Source organism: Ipomoea triloba, chromosome 8 (genome assembly GCF_003576645.1).
Source record: "Ipomoea triloba cultivar NCNSP0323 chromosome 8, ASM357664v1".
NCBI classification, from domain to species: Eukaryota; Viridiplantae; Streptophyta; class Magnoliopsida; order Solanales; family Convolvulaceae; genus Ipomoea; species Ipomoea triloba.
Genome location: NC_044923.1, coordinates 6,831,873 through 6,851,133, shown reverse-complemented (window position 1 = coordinate 6,851,133; position 19,261 = coordinate 6,831,873). Strand labels below are relative to the sequence as shown.

General features: G+C 35.8%; 3 protein-coding genes across 3 annotated transcripts; 2 read left to right on the top strand and 1 right to left on the bottom strand.

Annotated features, from left to right (window-relative positions):
- Window positions 1-278: 278 nt before the first annotated feature.
- On the bottom strand, window positions 279-2,862 carry LOC116026817. Its single transcript, XM_031268217.1, has 2 exons — window positions 2,475-2,862; window positions 279-742 (listed from the first exon to the last, which is right to left on the bottom strand). The coding sequence occupies exons 1-2, from the start codon at window positions 2,676-2,678 to the stop codon at window positions 518-520; spliced, it is 429 nt and encodes a 142-aa protein (XP_031124077.1). The 5' UTR covers window positions 2,679-2,862; the 3' UTR covers window positions 279-517.
- A 335-nt stretch (window positions 2,863-3,197) lies between these two features.
- LOC116026880 lies at window positions 3,198-4,898 on the top strand. The gene has a single exon (XM_031268306.1). The coding sequence runs from the start codon at window positions 3,198-3,200 to the stop codon at window positions 4,896-4,898; it is 1,701 nt and encodes a 566-aa protein (XP_031124166.1).
- Window positions 4,899-4,934: 36 nt separating this feature from the next.
- LOC116026879 lies at window positions 4,935-7,238 on the top strand. The gene has a single exon (XM_031268305.1). The coding sequence runs from the start codon at window positions 4,935-4,937 to the stop codon at window positions 7,236-7,238; it is 2,304 nt and encodes a 767-aa protein (XP_031124165.1).
- The last annotated feature ends 12,023 nt before the right edge of the window (window positions 7,239-19,261 follow it).

The window sequence follows — 19,261 nt, the reverse complement described above, 5'->3', positions numbered from 1 at the left end:
GCATTCAAAGTTGGTAGAAAGAAAGTCCAGAAATCTAGAGATTGAAGGATAAATTTCAACTATTTATATTGGCGTAAAAAAAGTATTCAAAAATCTTAATATAAAAAAAATCTAATGTATAAAAGTTTACAAAAATCCTCAGACTTTTAAACACTTTTTAAAAAATCTTAATTGAATATTACCCAAAAACTCTAAAATTTTGAATTAAAATACCTCCAAAATTTTAAAGTTCAAAAAAGTTTTTAAAAATCGAAAACAACCTAAAATGCAAGGACAGATAGAACACAATTGGAAGGCATCCAAGAGCAACAAAGGCACAATACATATTATCTTACAATTTTCTTTTTCCACACTATTCTAAAATAGAAGCAAGAAAACAGAACTAAATCAGCCCTAAGGCGACATTGGAACACAAAAAGGATTGATTAAGAGTTCCAGATTGAATGCAGCTCATATATCTGCTGCATTCAAATATATTATTCTGGTTGAATTGTTCCTTAACAGCAGGCAAATTGAACTAACGGGTACGTTTTCTACTTTTGGTTGGAGTTTCCGCCTTAGCTTTCAGTTCCATGGCCTCGATTGCTTGCTTGATGTGAGGCTCTTCAGGCAATGTCGAGAGAAAAAATTTCTTGTTGGAGCCAACGTGGTTGCAGAATAGTTTCAGCATATGTCTACCCATCATCCATTTCAGCATTATCTTCATGTGTGTTTTGCTGTTCAATCCATTGATACTAGCTTCCTGCAATATTTACGAGTAGAAAACTAATCACATAATCACAGGCATCGATACAGTTTGACAAAATACTGTCTGATTCCTATGAGACACACCAGTTAGCACAAATGATGCCTTATCTCACAAATAATTTGCATTCCCTAAAAAAATGAAAGGTGCCATGGGACAAACTGAATCAAGTATCCACATGCACAGATGCACTTAATACAAGAAACACTTTTCTGCATCCAATTAGAGTTTAGTATATTGAGTTAAAATACTTTTTTCCTAATAAGGTGTTCCCAATAGAACACATGTGCTGTGCTAGAGCAATAAGGCTCAACTAAAGTTTAACATTGTCCATACAGTTAAGCCTCGAGCTCAATTCAGCCAAAGAAATGATTAGCACAAGGCAGCTTGGTAGCAACAAACCAAAAACCAAACAATTCTAAATGATCGTGCATCCCTGGAAACAAACAATTCCAGGAATTAATAGATCAGCAATTCTAAATAAACAATGAATGAACAGAGTCACCCTAAAGGTAAGAAGAAATACTAATGAAATAAGTAACAAGAAAATGACTCGTTGGTTTACGCATCTGGTATTGTATGGTACAAATTCTCACTTCTTGAAATAGACTGTAAATCTGTACTTAAACATAGCATTATAAAGCATTAGGAAAGACGACTTAATAGTTAATATAGAAGCTATGTAGGCCTGCTTGGATGAGATTACTGCTACAAGTACTTAGGCAGTTAGGCATATTTTTCAATGTGTTTAGATAAGCTTATAAAAGATATTATGATTTTTGAAAAGAATTGTTTGCTGATCTCCATAAGCTATTTCAATAAGCTTATAACCTTAAAACAGCTTTTAAAAAGCCAGTTAAAATTGCAAACTCATATATACTGTTTACAGCTTATTGAAATGTGATTGCTAATCTCTCAAAAGCTCTTGCTTTAAGTTGTTTGTCCAAATTGGGCAACAGCGGCCTTTTTGTTTTTTAATCTAACTTGTATTTTGATAGAACTAGTTCCATTCGATTGTCTTTGAAGCAGATAGTTTACCGTGCTAATCCTGTAGATGCTGCAACGGCAAACTATATTTTTTTCCCCTCACAGATGACTTAGTAAATGAAGTTGAATCTTTTTTGGGTAAGCTCAATCATAGGTCAAAAAGTGTTCCCAGCCTGTGATGGGCTGACGGCAACACTGGAAGTAGCAGCCTAGCAGGCCCTTCCACACTATAGCATGCACACAAACACATTCAGGTTTAGTTGCAAGCTGATACGCCAAAACTTCTCTTTAATTCTCTCTTTGAGTCTTGGGACATTCCATTGCTTAGTAAGCTTCCTAAACCACTCATATTACATAATAACCAGTGTACTATATCCTAAATTCCTAATAAGCACTCGGAACAAAGATAGATTTTTCATATCCTACATTTCAATTTTCATAGTGAACAAAGAGAGATGCATTTATTCAATTGCTCTTACTAGCTCTCAGTATGGCTACATAGTTAAGTAAATCCTTACTTGGAAATTTACCTTCAACAACTAACCATATAACAAGGTTTCTCGGGGAAACTGAAGAAATCAAAATTCTTAAGCATATGGCAGATTAATGGGGGAAAATTGGAACTTCAACTCCAAGGATCAAGGGTTCTTCCTAAATTTTTTGTACATTCTGGGACTAAATCATCTAGAATCAATGTATTCATATATTTTCTAGGGTAAATAAAGAAAGATAAAGGATGCACCTTAGCGTGGTTCCAAGTGTTGGAAACACTGAGAGGGCCGTGTTGCCTTATGACATTGTAAAGAGCTTCGGCAATGGAGGCAGCCTCTTGCTGCGGTACCTTCGGATTGATCTTCCTCAGATTGGGCGCCCGCTTCCTTGAATTCGACATATATCTTACGAATGTCTTCAATACTCCTCCATTTCCTCCGCCTTGCCACCACATTTCCTCCGTCTACTCTTCCACCGCCGCAGCTGCCGCTGTGTGCTCTCTCTCTCCGACGACCCTCCGACGCCCCCGGAAAACTATGTCTAGTGTGTTGTTGATCTCCGTCCTCCCTTTCGGGGCTCAACTGAGCTACTACAGATCAAATCCAAACTCTGCAGTATTGATTCGATCAAAATTAGCATTGTAGAAGAAAAGGGTTTTAAGGGTTTTCCGACAAAGTATCGAAATTGGACCCTTATTTGGGCCATTCGGACTCAATTTCTGTTTAATGGACCGTATGCGTCAAATATAGCCTATTTAGTTTCAAATTTATAAAACTATGGACCAAATTAAAGAGTATTGTTAGACTCGTCAAAACGGGCTTAGCCCGCCAAGTTGGTCACGATAAATTATTCTGTGAATCTCGGTCTAATATACACAATAAATACTGAATGTTCACAATTTACATACTGAATGTTCACAATTTGCATATCACTTTTTCAATATGGACCAATCAAATGGTTGTGGACCCTCATCATGAGTACCCTCAGTTGGAACTGTCGTGGCTTGGGCAATCCACGAACAGTTCGTGAGGTGGTGGACTTGGTGTCCCGTAAGAAGCCCGAGTTTGTTTTTCTCATGGAAACCAAGGTGGGACGGATTCATGCAGAGCGACTCCGTGTCAAGCTTGGTTTTGAAGGATTATTTTATGTTGAAAGTGTCGGTTTAAGTGGTGGTCTGGCCCTATTCTGGAGGAGGAATAATACTGCAAGATTATTAAGTTTTTTAAGAAATCATGTGGATGTGGAAGTGTCTATCGTAGGACTGGGGGTTTGGAGGATGACGGGTTTCTATGGATTCCCTGAACGTAGTAGAAGAAGTGCATCGTGGGATCTCTTACGATCACTTGCGGGCAGGTCTGCTCTCCCTTGGGTGGTGATAGGGGATTTCAATGATCTCCTGTTCCAGGCTGAAAAACGGGGAGGGAATCCACATCCTGATAATCTGTTGCGAGGTTTTGGTGAGGTTGTGGAAGAGTGTGGTTTAGCTCAACTACCCATGCAGGGCTATCCGTTTACCTGGGAGAGGGGCAGGGGAACTTTGGAATGGATGGAGGAGAGGTTAGACAAGGTGCTTGCAGGGGCTGATTGGTGTAACTTACTACCGGAGGCAAATGTGACTAATCTGCTTTCTCGCAATTCTGATCATACCACTCTCTTTTTGGGAGTCAAGCAGGAGGTGCGAGTAAGCCGTAGATTCCGCAGATCCTTTAAGTTCGAGATGGCCTGGGTCTATGATGAGGGGTGTCGAGGGCAAGTGGAAGAGGCGTGGGAGGAAGGGAGAGAGGCTGGCTTGTTGGCATGTTTGCGACATTGTGGAGACAGGCTTCTCCGTTGGGGAGGAGATCACTTTCATAAGTTTGGTGATAAAATAGCCAAGCTTCGGAAGAATCAACTCCTTCTCAAGGGACTTCTGGATCCCCACTCTATCGGAGAATACCAGCGTATAGAGACTGAGTTGTGTCAGCTGGAGACGCAGGAGGATGCCTTTTGGAGACAAAGGGCGAAGCAGCATTGGTTACGTGGTGCAGATGCCAATACCAAATTCTTCCACAGGTACGCCTCTGCACGAAAAAAGAAAAACACTCTTGCTAGATTAAAGAATGAGTTTGATGTGTGGGTAGAGGGTGATGGATTGAATGCTATTGTGCTTGATTACTTTCATGATATTTTTGCATCAAACATTGCTTCTCCCGATATGGATTCTTTTGCTGCTTCTATTGCCCCTCGTATTACTCCCGAACAGAATGCTGCCCTGTTAATGCCTTTTTGTGAAAGCGAGGTCAAATCTGCTTTGTTCTCCATGTTTCCTGACAAAGCCCCAAGACCCGATGTCATGAATCCGGGTTTCTATCAGCACTTTTGGGATGTAGTGGGGTCTGATGTGTTTGCTTTTGTGTTAAAATGCCTGAATGAGGGTACCTTCCCTGAGGGCCTTAACGACACTAACGTGGTGCTTATTCCTAAAAAGAACAATCCGGAGAAGGTGTCTGACTTACGCCCTATAGCCCTTTGCAATGTGTTGTACAAAATCATGGCCAAAATGATTGCAAACAGAATGAAACCGCTGCTAGGAGACGTGATCTCAGATTCACAGAGTGCTTTTATCCCTAACAGGCTCATTACAGATAATATTCTTATTGCTGCAGAGGTGGGCCACTTTCTAAATAGAAAGTAGTGTGGGTTAGTAGGGTGGGGGGCCCTAAAACTGGATATGGCTAAGGCGTATGATCGTATGGAATGGCCTTTTCTGCGTAGAATGATGTTGGCTTTGGGTTTTTCTGTAGAGTGGGTGAACTTGGTTATGCTATGTGTGACCACTGTCTCCTACAATTTTCTTGTGAATGGTTCAAATGCTGGTCAGGTTATCCCCACGCGTGGTATTCGGCAGGGAGACCTCCTATCTCCCTATCTGTTTATCATTTGTGCAGAAGGACTTTCTTTACTACTCCAGCAAGCTGAAACAAGGGGAGATTTTCATGGTTGTAGAGTGGCTAGGGGAGCACCACCGGTCTCTCATCTGTTTTTCGTAGATGATAGCCTTCTGTTTTTTAAAGCAAACATTCAGGAAGCGGGGGCTATCAAGCAGAGCCTTACTGATTATGAAAATATGTTTGGACAGGCGGTGAATTTTCATAAGTATAGTGTATGTTTTAGTAGAAACACATCTGTGATGGACAGGGATAGTGTGGCTGCAGTGTTGGGAGTAGTTCAGGCACCTAACTTTGGTAAATACTTGGGCCTCCCTTCCTTTGTAGGAAGAAATAAGAAAGCTGTATTCTCATATATTGAGGATAAGATTAAGCAAAGGATTGGTTCGTGGAACAAGAAGCTCCTCTCGCAGGCAGGTAAGGAGGTTCTCCTTAAGAGTGTAGCCCAGTCTATGCCTACATTTGCAATGAGTGTCTTTTTACTGCCTGACTCAGTCTGTGTTGCTATTGAGAGAGCTATGAATCGTTACTGGTGGGGCTCTAGAGATGGGAGAGGAATACATTGGAAGGCTTGGGACAAATTGTGTGTTCCCAAGAAATTTGGAGGTTTGGGTTTCAAGGATTTAAGGGCATTTAATCTGGCAATGTTGGGCAAGCAAGCCTGGAGATTTCTCACAAGGCCCCAATCATTGGTGGCTCGTATCTATAAGGCCAGGTATTTCCCTAAAACAACTTTTACTGATGCAACACTGGGTACTTCCGCAAGTTATTGCTGGCGAAGCATTGTGGCATCCCATGAATTAATTTGCAGCGGGATTAGAAGAAGAGTGGGGAATGGAAAGTCAACTTTAATATGGGGTCACCCATGGTTGCCTGATGAACCTGATCCAATGGTACAGACTGCTATGCCCCATGAGCTGGAGGGCTCTATGGTTTCAGGATTGTTAGACCCGGCCACAGGTACATGGGACCATTCGATCATCCATGACATCTTTGAGCATGATGATGTGACCCGTATATTGAAGGTGCCAGTAGCTCCTCACTATGAGGACTCTTGGTTTTGGCAAGGAGACCCAAGAGGCATCTACTCGGTTAAGGATGGGTATAAGCGTATCATGGGTGAATATCATACTGCCCCGGGTAACTTTGATAGATGGCTACATATTTGGAAGATTAAATGCCCTGCAAAGTGGAGAATTTTTCTATGGAGAGCCCTCTCTAATGTCCTCCCAACTACTACTAATTTGATTATAAAGAGAGTGGATATTGATCCAACATGTCCAATGTGTGGTGTTATGCATGAAAACATAATGCACTCACTTCTATTGTGTGAGTTTTCAACATTGGTGTGGAATGAGTCTTCTTTACATGTTCCTAGTGTGGGTGGGGATGAGTTTGGTGTGTGGTTTGCTAATGCAGTGTCCATGCTAACGGAGGAGGATGTTCTTAATGTTGTAGCAGTTTTGTACCACATCTGGAGGGCGCGCAACAAGGCCGTATGGGAGGGCTCACTGCCTCGGCCGAAGAGCGTATGGCGTGCAGCACGGGCAGCGACTGCTGCATGGCGTCAGGTTCATTCTGCTACAACACATCACCATCTGGCGCAAACAACGACAGCACCAGAAGGAGTCGCCGCTGCTGCTCAATGTTTTGTCGATGCGGCGTTTCTTCCTCAAACGAAAGCTGCAGCGATGGGGGCAGTCCTGTTGACGCAGGATGGAGTCTTCACCGCAGCCTTCAACAGACGCTTGCCATCTTGTTTCTCACCTCTAATGGCGGAGTCCCTAGCCTGCAAGGAAGCTCTATCGTGGCTCAAGGACCGTGGTCTAACCTCGGTGCATATTTTCACGGATTGCTCCACCCTTACAAGTTTGTTAACTACGTCTTCCACTAGTCCTTTTTCACATGTTGGTTTTTCTGTTGATGCCTCTAAGGCTATTATGTCGTCCTTTATTAATTGCTCTGTTAGTTTGATTCCTAGAACTGCAAATAGAGGGGCTCATGTTCTTGCAACGATGGCTCTCTCACAGTCTATTTCTCTGTTTTGGGATTCTATTCCCCCTGACGCTATTTCTGAGCGATTTTAATATAATCGCCTTTTGGTTTTCAAAAAAAAAAAATGGTTGTGGACTTGTGGGAACTATCACATTTAAATATTCACGAGAGAGTATTAATTATTTGTTATTTCTTGATGCCTCCAAGATGGAAACTAAAAGCATAAGATAATAATAAAATTCTTGTTATAGCTTTTTTGCTCTTTAATGTATTGAAAATAATTTATATACCGTTATGCAGCTGCAGATATGATATATATATATATATGGTGATGTAAGTAATGTTCGATTGTTGGTTAGCACCTGGTACAGTGTAGCATAGCTTGTCCAAATTTAGAAGTTATTACACAAAAAAACTAACAAATAATTAAAGTGTGTGACACCCAACAAGCTTATCTAACATTGCAGGCTGGTGTTTTCATTCTTATCACTTCGCCCATACTCCATGCACAAGCAAGAAGCTCCCACAATAACATATATTATTAGCTAGGGACGACATGTTTTTTGTTTTGCTCAAAACAAAATTCATACTAAAATGATGTTTGTTTTTGGTATGTCACCAAAATTTAACAATTAGCACTAACACCTCTCTATCTATCCCTCATTTCATACACTCTTTACCCTTTTTTTTTTCTACACAATTGTGTATGATACAACTCTATGGTATTAAATTAAGAACATCCTATATATATTTTCACGACGTGACTTAAAGAAGTGAAGGTTGCTATCATTTAACGTGAAAATCTACAAGACTACTTTACTATGTGCAAAATCTAATTATCAAGTAACTCGGTTGCAAATATTAATCTAAATAGTAACTCTTTAATCAAAATATGAAAGAAGGTTTAAGACCCCCTTGGCTACAATAGAGTAGAGATAATAAGCTCCATATTCCATTTGTCAAAAAATTCCTTACAAGAGTAAGAGATGCATCTTTATATATATAGGCTACAATAAAAAATCTAATATATGTAGAAAATATTCCTAGCATATTCTAACCTTGTAAGATAATACAAAGGCAAAGTTATAAAAACAAATATTACATAAATAAAGAATCGAATTGAAATAGACACATCATCAAGTATGATCTAGATAAAAGTAGAGATAGTAGAGCAAATGGCAACTAGATAGCACCATATCATTTGTTGATGAAAAACTCACAATTGTGCAATGGCAACAACTTCTAGCTTGATTGTGATCATAATACCATCTAAATTTGGAAAAATTCAAAATATAAAAGTTGTAGAGAAGTCTTGGAACTTTTTAATCTATAGAACCTTATATCACCCCAAACCAACCTTACAAGAGAGGTATAACCAAAATAACAACTTTCTATCTATATCATCCTTCCCTTCCTAAATTTGATTTGTCTATGAATCTACACGACACAAACACTACAAAAAAACACGGAAATAGCAACGAACAAATTCCGTCGCTAAAATGTTTAGCGACGGAAATCGTCCGTCACAAAAACCCGCGTCGCTAGAATTTTGCGACACAAATTTTTGCCGTCGCTAAACTTCTTCTTGCGACGAATTTGGCGATGAAATTTATGAGAGGACAATGACGGAATATTCTGTCGCTATATCTAGCGACGGAAACGGAATATCCGTCGCTAAACTAACAAACTATCCATCGCTATTATTAGTGTGAGAATTTTCTGTCGCTATTGTCCGTTGTTATTTGTAACGACAGATACTATAGTCGCTAATTTATTTTTTTAAATTTGAATTGAATTTCATTTAGCTTGAACTCTCAATATCCGACCCCTATGTATAATACCTCAAGCATGGCTATATATATATACACACATAACATGAGCAATGTTATATAGTCCTATATTTTTCCTATAAACTCCCCATCTTGAAGTGTTATGATCATCTGATTGGAAACTAAATTCATTTTTAAATTAATGATGCAGTTAGACATTTCATAAGCACTACATCATGAGAGGAAATTTAAGAGGGGAAAAAACATTTTCAATATACTATTTACTTATTATATCAATTTTTATTTCCATTTGTTTTCTTTAACAATTTTTTTAGAATTTTTAAATTTGACTTTTTTTATTTAACAAAACTCGATATTTTTAAATATATAAATTTTACTCATTAACATAAAATTAAATATTATTACAAAAAAAATAAATTATAAATAATTTATATAAAGTCTAATTATTAGTATCATGCAATCATTTAGAAAAGAAGTTTGCACGGGACATACTCTAGATTGTTGTTTGAAGAATGTGATCAAGTAAAAGTATAAGTTATTACTATAGGAGCAATACTACATGGATTTTTATTTTTTATTTTATTTTTTACTCCATACTATGTGTCGGCATGCTTTGATTACTTAATAAAAAGGAGTGGTCGATCCGATATTTTTGTTCATCTTAGTTTCTTCATCTAATTAAAATTAATAAATATTTGGTGGGGTAAAAGTTGAGAGCATAATTTAGAATTAGATGTAACATTTTCCTTATTACAAGATGTATACATGCAGTGTTGTATGATTACACATGTGATAGATACATAACTCAACAAGTTCTCCCGAGTCATGGACTAGTTTTGGGTGATACCTTTCCTTAGACTTATATAGTTGTATATCTGCTTTCTCTCCTTAGAGATCAGAAATCACAATATTGATTTTTTTTTTTTTGAACTTATGGATGGGTTTTTGTGACATGGAATAAAGAAAGTAGAATGAATAGAGAAAAAGTGTAAGTACTCTGCAAGCAGTGTTGTCAGTGTTGTCTTAGGCAAAGGTAAGCTAGGCCCTTGTTGGGGCCATGCTTAGAGAGGACCCATATCATCGATCTAGTAAATTTAACATTTTAGAATAAAAGAAAAAATTAAAAAAAGGGTCATTTTCATAAATATTACAAATTTTAAAAGTTTATAATATTTATGCTAATGACCCGCTCCTTTTTACTTGATTTTCTATCAATCAAATCTTGTAGATCGATAGTTTGGATTTGTCTACACACTCACACACACACATATAATACAATTCAAATGCGGTTGGGGTGCTGTGCGGTTGTGCAGTGAGAAGAGAGCCATTGATCTTGTCAAAATCAATGTTCAGGATTAACAATGTTTAAAAAAAATGCGGTAGGAATTTGGTCAATTTCCATATGGGTCAAACTTATTGCGCGTGATTTTTCTTTTTAAGATGCGCGACTTTTGTGCTTAAGGTACGTGGTTTTGAACTTTAGGTGCGTTAGTTGTTCAAACTTAAGTGCGTCAATCTAAAGCTTTAGGTGCACCTTTTTCTTTATTAAAGTGTGTTATTTTTGTGCTTAAGGTGAGCTTAGTTGTTGAAACTTAAGTGCGTCAGTCTAAAGCTTTAGGTGCGTTGTTTTCCTTTTTAAAGTGCGTTGTTTTCCTTCTCAATGTTTTTTTTTTGTTTTTGTTTTATTTTTTTTTTTTTTACAGTTCCAAAACACAAACAATATTGTTTATAAGATATTCTTTAGGTGCCATCAGACCAAAGAGGTCCTTGGCAATAAATAAATAAATAAATAAATAAATATATATATATATATATATATATATATATATATCACTTGATTAATGAATTTATATAAATTATATTTCTTGATTCAATTATAAAAAAAAAATTAAATACAATTTTTTCACGAATCATCTAGTCAATGTAATCTATAAGTTTCTATTGTGTCATCATATTCAAATTATTCTAGAAAAAAATTGACATTGATATAGATAAAAAGTAAAATCATATATATCAATACAAAAGATGTGTGATATATAACGTGTTTTCTATTCAAACAATTTTATGTTTCATATTTTGTTATGAATATTTTTTATTATTTATTATGATAACAATATTATTGTTTGTAAGCTTATTTAATTTTAAATTATTTATTTATTCATTTTTACAAACTATAATTATTTATTTATGAAGGCGCTGACATTGTTATTGATTATTTCGTATTTAGGAAAACAACTAGAATATTATTGTGTGTAATATTGCTAAAGAACTTGTGAATCTTATTTCAAGTTATTTGACATTAGTATTTTGTTCTTTATGCAATTTAAATTTTATTTTAGGTATAAAAATATATGTTAACATAAGGTAGGACCTTTTTTATTATTATTATTATTATTATTATTATTATTTACATGCCGCAGGCCTATAAAATGATAGAACCATGTTTGTCTGCAAGTGTAATTTTTTGGGGCCTACAAGAATTTAAAAAAAAAAAAAAGAATGAGAAAGTAGGTCTATTTATGCGTGTTGCGTGAAGCCATTGCAATGCACGCACCCGCTAGGTGCGTTAGTAGTCTTGGCCTAGCTAGTTTTTTTTTTCTTCTGGTCGTAGCCTTTTTTTAGGTACAAGCAAATACCCGGAGTATTCCGGGGTTATCGATCCACAGGGAAACGGGGTATCAAGCACTAGTTACTAATTAATTCACGAGAAGCTATTCCTACGTTAACAATGGGTATTTATCTATAATTATGAAAACAAAATAAATGAAGCAAGGCAAACGGACTTTTATATACAATAGATTAAGAGCGGGATTTTTGGGTGTCAAAGTGTTTAATCACCTAGTGCCAATCTAAAGTGAAATAATCATTCGGGTTCAACAAGTGTGGATGATTGCAATCTAAAAGGGAAAGATTACTCTCGTAATTCAATCCCAAAACAAGGTAATTAGAATACTATCAATTCTCGAGCCCCGCTGTTATCCGCTACATTTAAATGGGTCTGAGGTTGAATCATATCATTTACTCTCGTGAGCTATTCACAACATATAATCAAGAACAAGCAATAAATGGAATACCCACTCTCGTGGGCTATTCACAATTGGAATACTCACTCTCGTGAGCTATTCACAATAAATCCCTTAATCAACATGTCATCTCTCGAGGTACAAGAATCAAGTGCAATTGTGGGTGCTCTAATTCATAGACAAATTTAGCAATGAAACAAGTAATTAGGATCCTTAACTACAAGCATCAAGAAATTAAGCCACAATTACAACACAAGTAATAAACCCAAATAGATATTTCATTCAAGCAATTAAAGAACTAGGCACATAGGTTCATAAACACTTATCAATCCAAAAATCCCAAAGAAAAGCTTAGCCTATCATGGCTAAAATAGATTCAACAAATATACAATAAAGCTTTAAAATAGAAAAGAGAGGAAGAAATTCTCCCGAATGATGCCTCCAAGCTCTTCTCTTTGATCTCTCTTCTCCAATTGATTTTTCCTTTCAAGCTCTTTGAGAAGATGAGAGCTTCCCTTTCTTGCTCTTCTTTGTCCAAAATCCGCAGCCAAGCTTAGGGTTTGAAGAGAAAATGATGCTTTTATAGTGGGTGGAGAATGGGGGGGCAAAACAGACATTTCAAAGCAGCAGAAATTTCAGATCTGCGATTTCTCGACGCGTCGAGATATTCCTGAACCAAAATCTTGGCATTCTGCCAACTCTCGACGTGTCGAGAAAATTCTCGACGCGTCGAGAATCTGCCTGCAACACAGTTTCGACTTGCAGCCTAATTTTGACCCTTTTCCCTTTCGAACCGCACTTTGATGTCTTCATAAGAGTTGTAGCACTTGAAGTCTTCTTTCCAATGGTTCAAGAATCATCTCATTTGGATATTCCTAGGCTGAGATATGGTCCAATTACCAAGGTGTCGCCATGGTAGCGGGAATTACAACTCTTTGGCTCCTTTGGATTGGCTTTTGCTCCCAAATGGTTCTAATGCACTTCTAAACACATCAAAAACATCTAAACCAAGCATTATACCATTTTAAATATGAAAACAAGGAAATAAGCATTGGACACAACATTTTATCACACAATTAACTATAAAACCTACATAAAAACACAAGTAAAATAGGTACAAATGAGAGTGTATCATCTTCTTTTTTCCCCTCTCTCTATATCCCATTGGGCATTGGCACACCAAAAAAAAAAAAAAAAATCATTGTTAAGAGAATGATTGGTTTTTAGTGCTAATATTAGTTTTTCGAACAAAAAAAAAGTTTTTGGAAAAAAACGAGTCAAACGTGAGTGCGATGGAGCGCACACAATGGGTGTGTCAGAGTGGGTGCCACTCTAAAATTCATATTTTCTGTTATGATTTCCCCCAAAAATCCTCCAACTCATTAGAATCTGACAAAACAAATCAAAATATGGGTTTTACCATTATGGTTGCTCTTAACTTCCCCATGTGATAGATACATAAATCAACGAGTTCTAACGAGTCCTTAACTAGTTTTGTGTGATATCTTTCCTTAAACTTGTATAGTGGTTGTATATATGATTTCTCTTCTTAGAGCAATCACAATAGTGATTTTTTTTGTTTTTAAAATTTGGATGAATTTTTTTGAGATGAAAGAAAAAAAGTAGAAGGGAGAGTGTGTGTGTGAGCGAGTGTGTGGGTGTGAAGGTATACTATGCGAGAGAGTAATTTTTTAGGGGTCTACAGGAATTTAAAAAGAAAAAAAGTAGGTCTATTGAAAGAAAGAGAAAGTAGGTCTGTTGATGCACATTGCGCACACCCATCGCAGTGCATGCACCCGATAGGTATGTTAGCAATCCTAGTTTTTTTTTTTTTTTCCTTTTTCTCTTTCCTTTTTATTTTCTTTTCTCATCCCTCTTCCTCTCACTTGGCAGTTGATACCAAAAAATATCCGACGTAAAACCTCATTGTTGAGAGAGAGGTGTGGTTTTAGTGTAAATATTGAATTTTTTCTAGCTTTTAACAGAAAAATTTTTTAAGAAAAACACCCGTGATGGAGCGCACCTAGTGGGTGTGTCATGGTAGGCACCATCGTAAAATTCATATTTTCTATTACGTTTTTTTTCCTCTACCCTCCAACTCATTAAAATCTAACAAAAAATTCAAATGTGGGTTTTACTATTGTGATTGTTCTTAAGCATCTTTAGTGAACATTATCAGCAAGGTTTTTTCTTCTAATTTTTTTTTGTGAGTCTCAGCATCCACCTCATCATATCTAGTATCTCACTCAATCTCAAAAACCTTTTCTTCCCAATAATTTTAAATTTTTTTCCTAATTTTTTATGGAGCCCCGAATTTACACAAATTATATTTTAGTTATTTCTTTATTTATTATGATTCTAAAAATTATAATTGTAATTTTTTTTTTCGAAAACCAAAACGAACCAACTTCATTAATTAAAACAAATGTTCAATACAATGAGGTAAAGAAAAAAACCAACTAGTAGGACCAGTTTGAGAACGAGCCGCCCTCACAAGAGCATGAGAAAACTTATTCACTGATCGAGCAATAAACTAAAAAGACACTACTTCAAAGTGTCGACGAAACTCACGGCAATCATTTATCACACAACCTGCATAAGAAAAATCCGGTAAAGCACCATTAATCAAGCCGCAAACTATCTGACAATCCAAATGAGTAATAACCTTCGTGAACCCCCTTTCCTTAGTCAAAGAAAGTGCCTCCTTTACCGCCAAAGTTTCCGCTAGATGAGCATCATTCAAGCAACGAATAGGGCCATTCTTTGCTACACAAACTCCCCATTCCTTTATCTAATTAGAGTACCATAGAAACCCTGGCCAGTACCATTAAATAAAGCGGCATCAACATAAACCAAAACCACACCTTCCTCAGTTAAGACCGAATTTGCAATTGGAGCATGAACTGAAGCTGTAGGACCACTACAATGCAAACCATCAACCCAGTCGTGAAAAAGACGAGTAGCCACATACCTTGTTTTCGACGTCAGCCAAGATTGATTATTCAAACATGTCAAAATTATAACTATTAGTATTTAAATTAAACATGTCAAAATTTAATTAATTGATTATTATAAATTAATAGCAATATTAAATTTAAAATTAAATTTAAAAAAAAAAAACTAGCAGCATAAATTTTTAAAAAATTACTTCATTCGTTCCGAATTGATTATCATATTTACTTTTTGCACATTTTTTAAGGAATTAAAGTAAATGTTATGTGTTTTAATTTTCAATTATGTCCTCGCTTTTCTCACTTTTGAAAATAAAAGCAACAAAAAATGCAAAACTCATAAAGGTAAATTGGAAAACATAGAATGATGGTGATGTACAATTTTAGAAAGAGGACAATATTTTGGGGCAAACCAAAAGGAGAGTAAGACATGTAAAATGAGACGGAGGGAATATGTTATAAAAATTAAATTAAAAATATCTTTAAAAAAAAAAAACAAGAAGTTTGTTGTTGCATACTAATATGCAATGACCAGTTTCTCATTTTTTAAAAATTAATTAACTTAGAGTAATCGCTAGCTAGCGATCATTCTAAAACATCTAATGGGCCTGTAAACGAAATACACCTTTTAGGTGCAGGCGTAAAGTTCGACGTAGTCTCCCTCTTTTTTTTCCTCAAAAATCACCTCTTGTGAGAGAAATAACCAAACAAAAACCCCACCCCAACTATCTAATCATAGTCCTTGCAAAGTGTGATTTTTTATGACGAAAAAGTAAGCTCTGTGGGGTTTACTCACACACTCAACGAGCATGAATTTTCCTTTTTTGAAAAAAAGAAAAATAAAATCTCCCTTCCAACTAGATAAAATCTTACAAAAAATTCAAATTGAATACTGACAAGAAAATCTGCAACAGCGAGAAGGTATGCATTCGACATACGTTAGATATTTGCTCATTACGCACAATAAGTCCCTTATTTTAAGAGATTACTCACACACTATTGTTAATGAGTCTCTTATAATAAATTTTATCTCTACAATCAATTAAGTTGTTTATGAGGTTAAATTGTTCACAATTAATTAGTCCACTTTATTATTGTCAAGTTAACCGTCAGACTAATTTAGTTAGGTTACCATGATTTTTATAATTTAATCCTATCAAAACCTAAGGACGGAATAAGTCATTTTGCAGACAAGTAAATAATTGAGGGAGGTTTCTTATAATTTATGGACAAAAATTATTAAATTGGGAGTAAAGCAAGGAAAATAAAAGATGGCAAGAGAACAAGAACAGATTAATCGTCAAAACTCAGTCATATGTTTCTACTGATAAAAACATGATCGATAATCGTCGCCGTCGTCGACAAATCTGCGGATGCAAAAAACTCAATGAGGGGCAGCACGGCAAGTCGGGCAAGAAGAATGGGCTTTGAGCCAGCGCTGGATACATTGGATATGGAAGCAATGTTTACAATTCTCTAACACCCTCACTCTCTCTCCCTCCACGAATTCCCCCAAGCAGATTATACACTCATCCGACGCCACCCCTCCTCCGCCTTCCTCCGCCGCCGCCGCCGAGAATATCACCGTCGGAATCTTAGCCCCTGCCTCCTCGTCCTCGCCCGTTTTGGACCCGCCACCCGCCTTGTCATCATCCTCCTCGTAATTTCCGTCTCTGTGGGCGGCGGATGAAGAGCGGCGCCGGCGCCGGCGCCGGAGAAAGTAGCGGACGGCGGCGTTGAAAGCGAGGGCGCAGACAAAAGCGGAGAAGAGAATGAGGAGGACGAGGGCGGTGTTGGTTTTGAAATCCCGGGCACTGGAGTACGGCCACCAAGGGCAGCCGCTGTGCGGGAAGCAGTTGTGTGCCAGAGGTGACGCCGGCTCCGCCGCGGTGGATGGTGACACCGGAGAGTCTCGGAAATCTCCGTCGTATTCGGTGGCGTCTTCTTTCAAAAGCCGCATCTTTGATCGGACACCACAGAGAGAATATAGAGAGAAAAAAAGGAATAAAATGAGAAAGCTGCGCTGCAGGTCTGCAACGGAAGGAGAGTGATGAAAATGGACAGTGGCGCCGCGGTTTTATATAGAGACAGAGATACATTACTTTACTTCCCCTGTTTTCTTGAAATATTTCTTGAATTGTTATTTTGAAAAATTATTAGATTAAAATTCTGGTCGAATGTCGTGAATTACTCTTTTTTAAATCATGATTATTCAGTGATCGTTTAAGTGGCAGGGCATTGGTGCCTTCAAAGAGCGCACCATATTGGGTGTAAGTAATGTAACTCTCACATATGGCGGTTATGTCTCGATATTGTATCCTTATCTAAAATTTATCACTTGATTATCAATTGAGCTGTCCATGGGAACATTTATCAATTGTTCTAAGTTGTTGGTTGGTGCTACAAGTATTTAATTGTTCAGGATAATTTTTAACTAATTTAAAATTAAGTTATTAATTTCTTTTTTTTTTTTAAAGACACTTTCTTTAACATATATTTTATTTTAGAATTTTTGAAGAGATTATATTCAATAGGGAGGGTAAAAGGTTCATTGTACTTATAGTTCTTAAAATAAATAAAAATGATTATAATTAGTCTTTCAAATTATAAAAGGAAGCTAATGTCACTCATAATTATGCATTAAAATTATAACCACAAAGACTTCATGTTCGATTTTTTATGAGAGTTGTCTAATGCTTTTCTCGGTTTGAACCGATTAGCTATAAGTAACTTAAATTGATTTACTTCTTTAATTGTGATCCTTTGCATGCTAAGATCATAAGGTAAACTTCATTCAAAGTGAATCATTTGAATAGTGGTCATGAATTTTTTGTAATAAAATGACCAAAAATGAAAGTAAGTATGAGTATTCAATATACACAAAACACCTATGTAAGAATGTAACTATTTAACAAGGGAGTATTTTACTTGAGATTATGATAACACTATCTTAGTGTATATATATTTAAATATGAATATTCTTGAACGCCCGCCAAGGAGCTTGCAGAATCTTCTTCTTAAATTGATGATGCTCATGGTCCTATGACCCGTAGAGTGTGGTAAATTGAGTTTCCGATTTTACACGGATGTTTTCTCACCAAAAAAAAAACTTAGATATGAATATATGATATCAATTTACTGAAATTAATTAATTTTTTTACAGTACATATTTTAAAAATAAAAAATGCAATTAAACCCATCATAAGTGATTAGGGAGTAGTAAATATTATTGTTACTGCTGAAAGAAGAAAGAGATACAAATGTAATATATATATATATATATATATATATATATATATATATATTTTGTTCTCTAGAATGATCTCCAAACAAGCAATCAGCTGTGTTGCCTTCAAGAATAGGTAAGAATTGAACAAGGAGTGGCCCGCCATGGATGGCACGTCCACAAGCTTCAATGATTCGAAAATTCTACGTATTTATTTTAAGAGTAACGCTATATTTTTATCTTAATTTTTTTAATCTATTTATGTGACAATATATATTTGATTAATAGATTAGGCTTTTTTTTTTAATTTATGATAATTAATGAATAAAAAGAATTTGTTATGAATAAATATATGTTAACATTACTAAATGTACGTATTATATTATGATAATACTTCATCATCATTTGTAGTATTAGAATTATATTAAAACTTTGTATATCTTGTATATATTATACTGAAGAATGATTAATAAAAATTTGACTCTCTGTATTCTGTCTCTCTCTCCTTTATTGTATTTCTGAGATGCAAACGATTCACTATTCACACATGAAGAGTCATCTAGTTTCATAATAGAATTTTATTATTACAAAATATATTACACTAGGTAAACGTGAAGGGGAGATTGAATAAAGTGACTTTTCACTCAAATAGTGTTTAATTTTGAAAAGAAAAAAGATTCATTATTGTTGTTGATTTAGCCTCCGCTACAACGAATCAAACAAATAAAGGTATGTTATTATTTTTTTTACAGGTGTATTTAGTTCAAATAATTACATTACTTGGTATCCACTCTAGAATACCACATTAGTGTCATTTTTTTTTTTGTCATCATATGTTAACTTGTTTCACTTTTAATCATTAATTTCATTAAAAATAAAAATATTTAACTTTAATTTTAGTCCTAAAATGTTTTGAAAAAAAATAAATTAAAGATACTTCACGCATTATTTTAAACAAAAGAGGAACATTTTTTAAATCCAAAAAATTAAAAGTGAAACAAATCAAAGTTAAGGATAAAAATAAAAATACAACTATATTTGTGAGACGAAAAGTGAAATAAATTTCTTTAAAATTTTGGAAGGAAATGTGACACAAGTAACTAAACGCCCCATAGTTTTAACATT

Bases quoted from the DNA above. Each gene is read 5' to 3' on its own strand.
- LOC116026879 (XM_031268305.1), top strand. From the start codon at position 4,935: ATGGCTAAGGCGTATGATCGTATGGAATGGCCTTTTCTGCGTAGAATG.
- LOC116026817 (XM_031268217.1), bottom strand. From the start codon at position 2,678: ATGTGGTGGCAAGGCGGAGGAAATGGAGGAGTATTGAAGACATTCGTA. The intron at 743-2,474 runs GTGCATCCTTTA...TAAATATTGCAG, and splicing joins ACACTTGGAACCACGCTAAG to GAAGCTAGTATCAATGGATT.
- LOC116026880 (XM_031268306.1), top strand. From the start codon at position 3,198: ATGAGTACCCTCAGTTGGAACTGTCGTGGCTTGGGCAATCCACGAACA.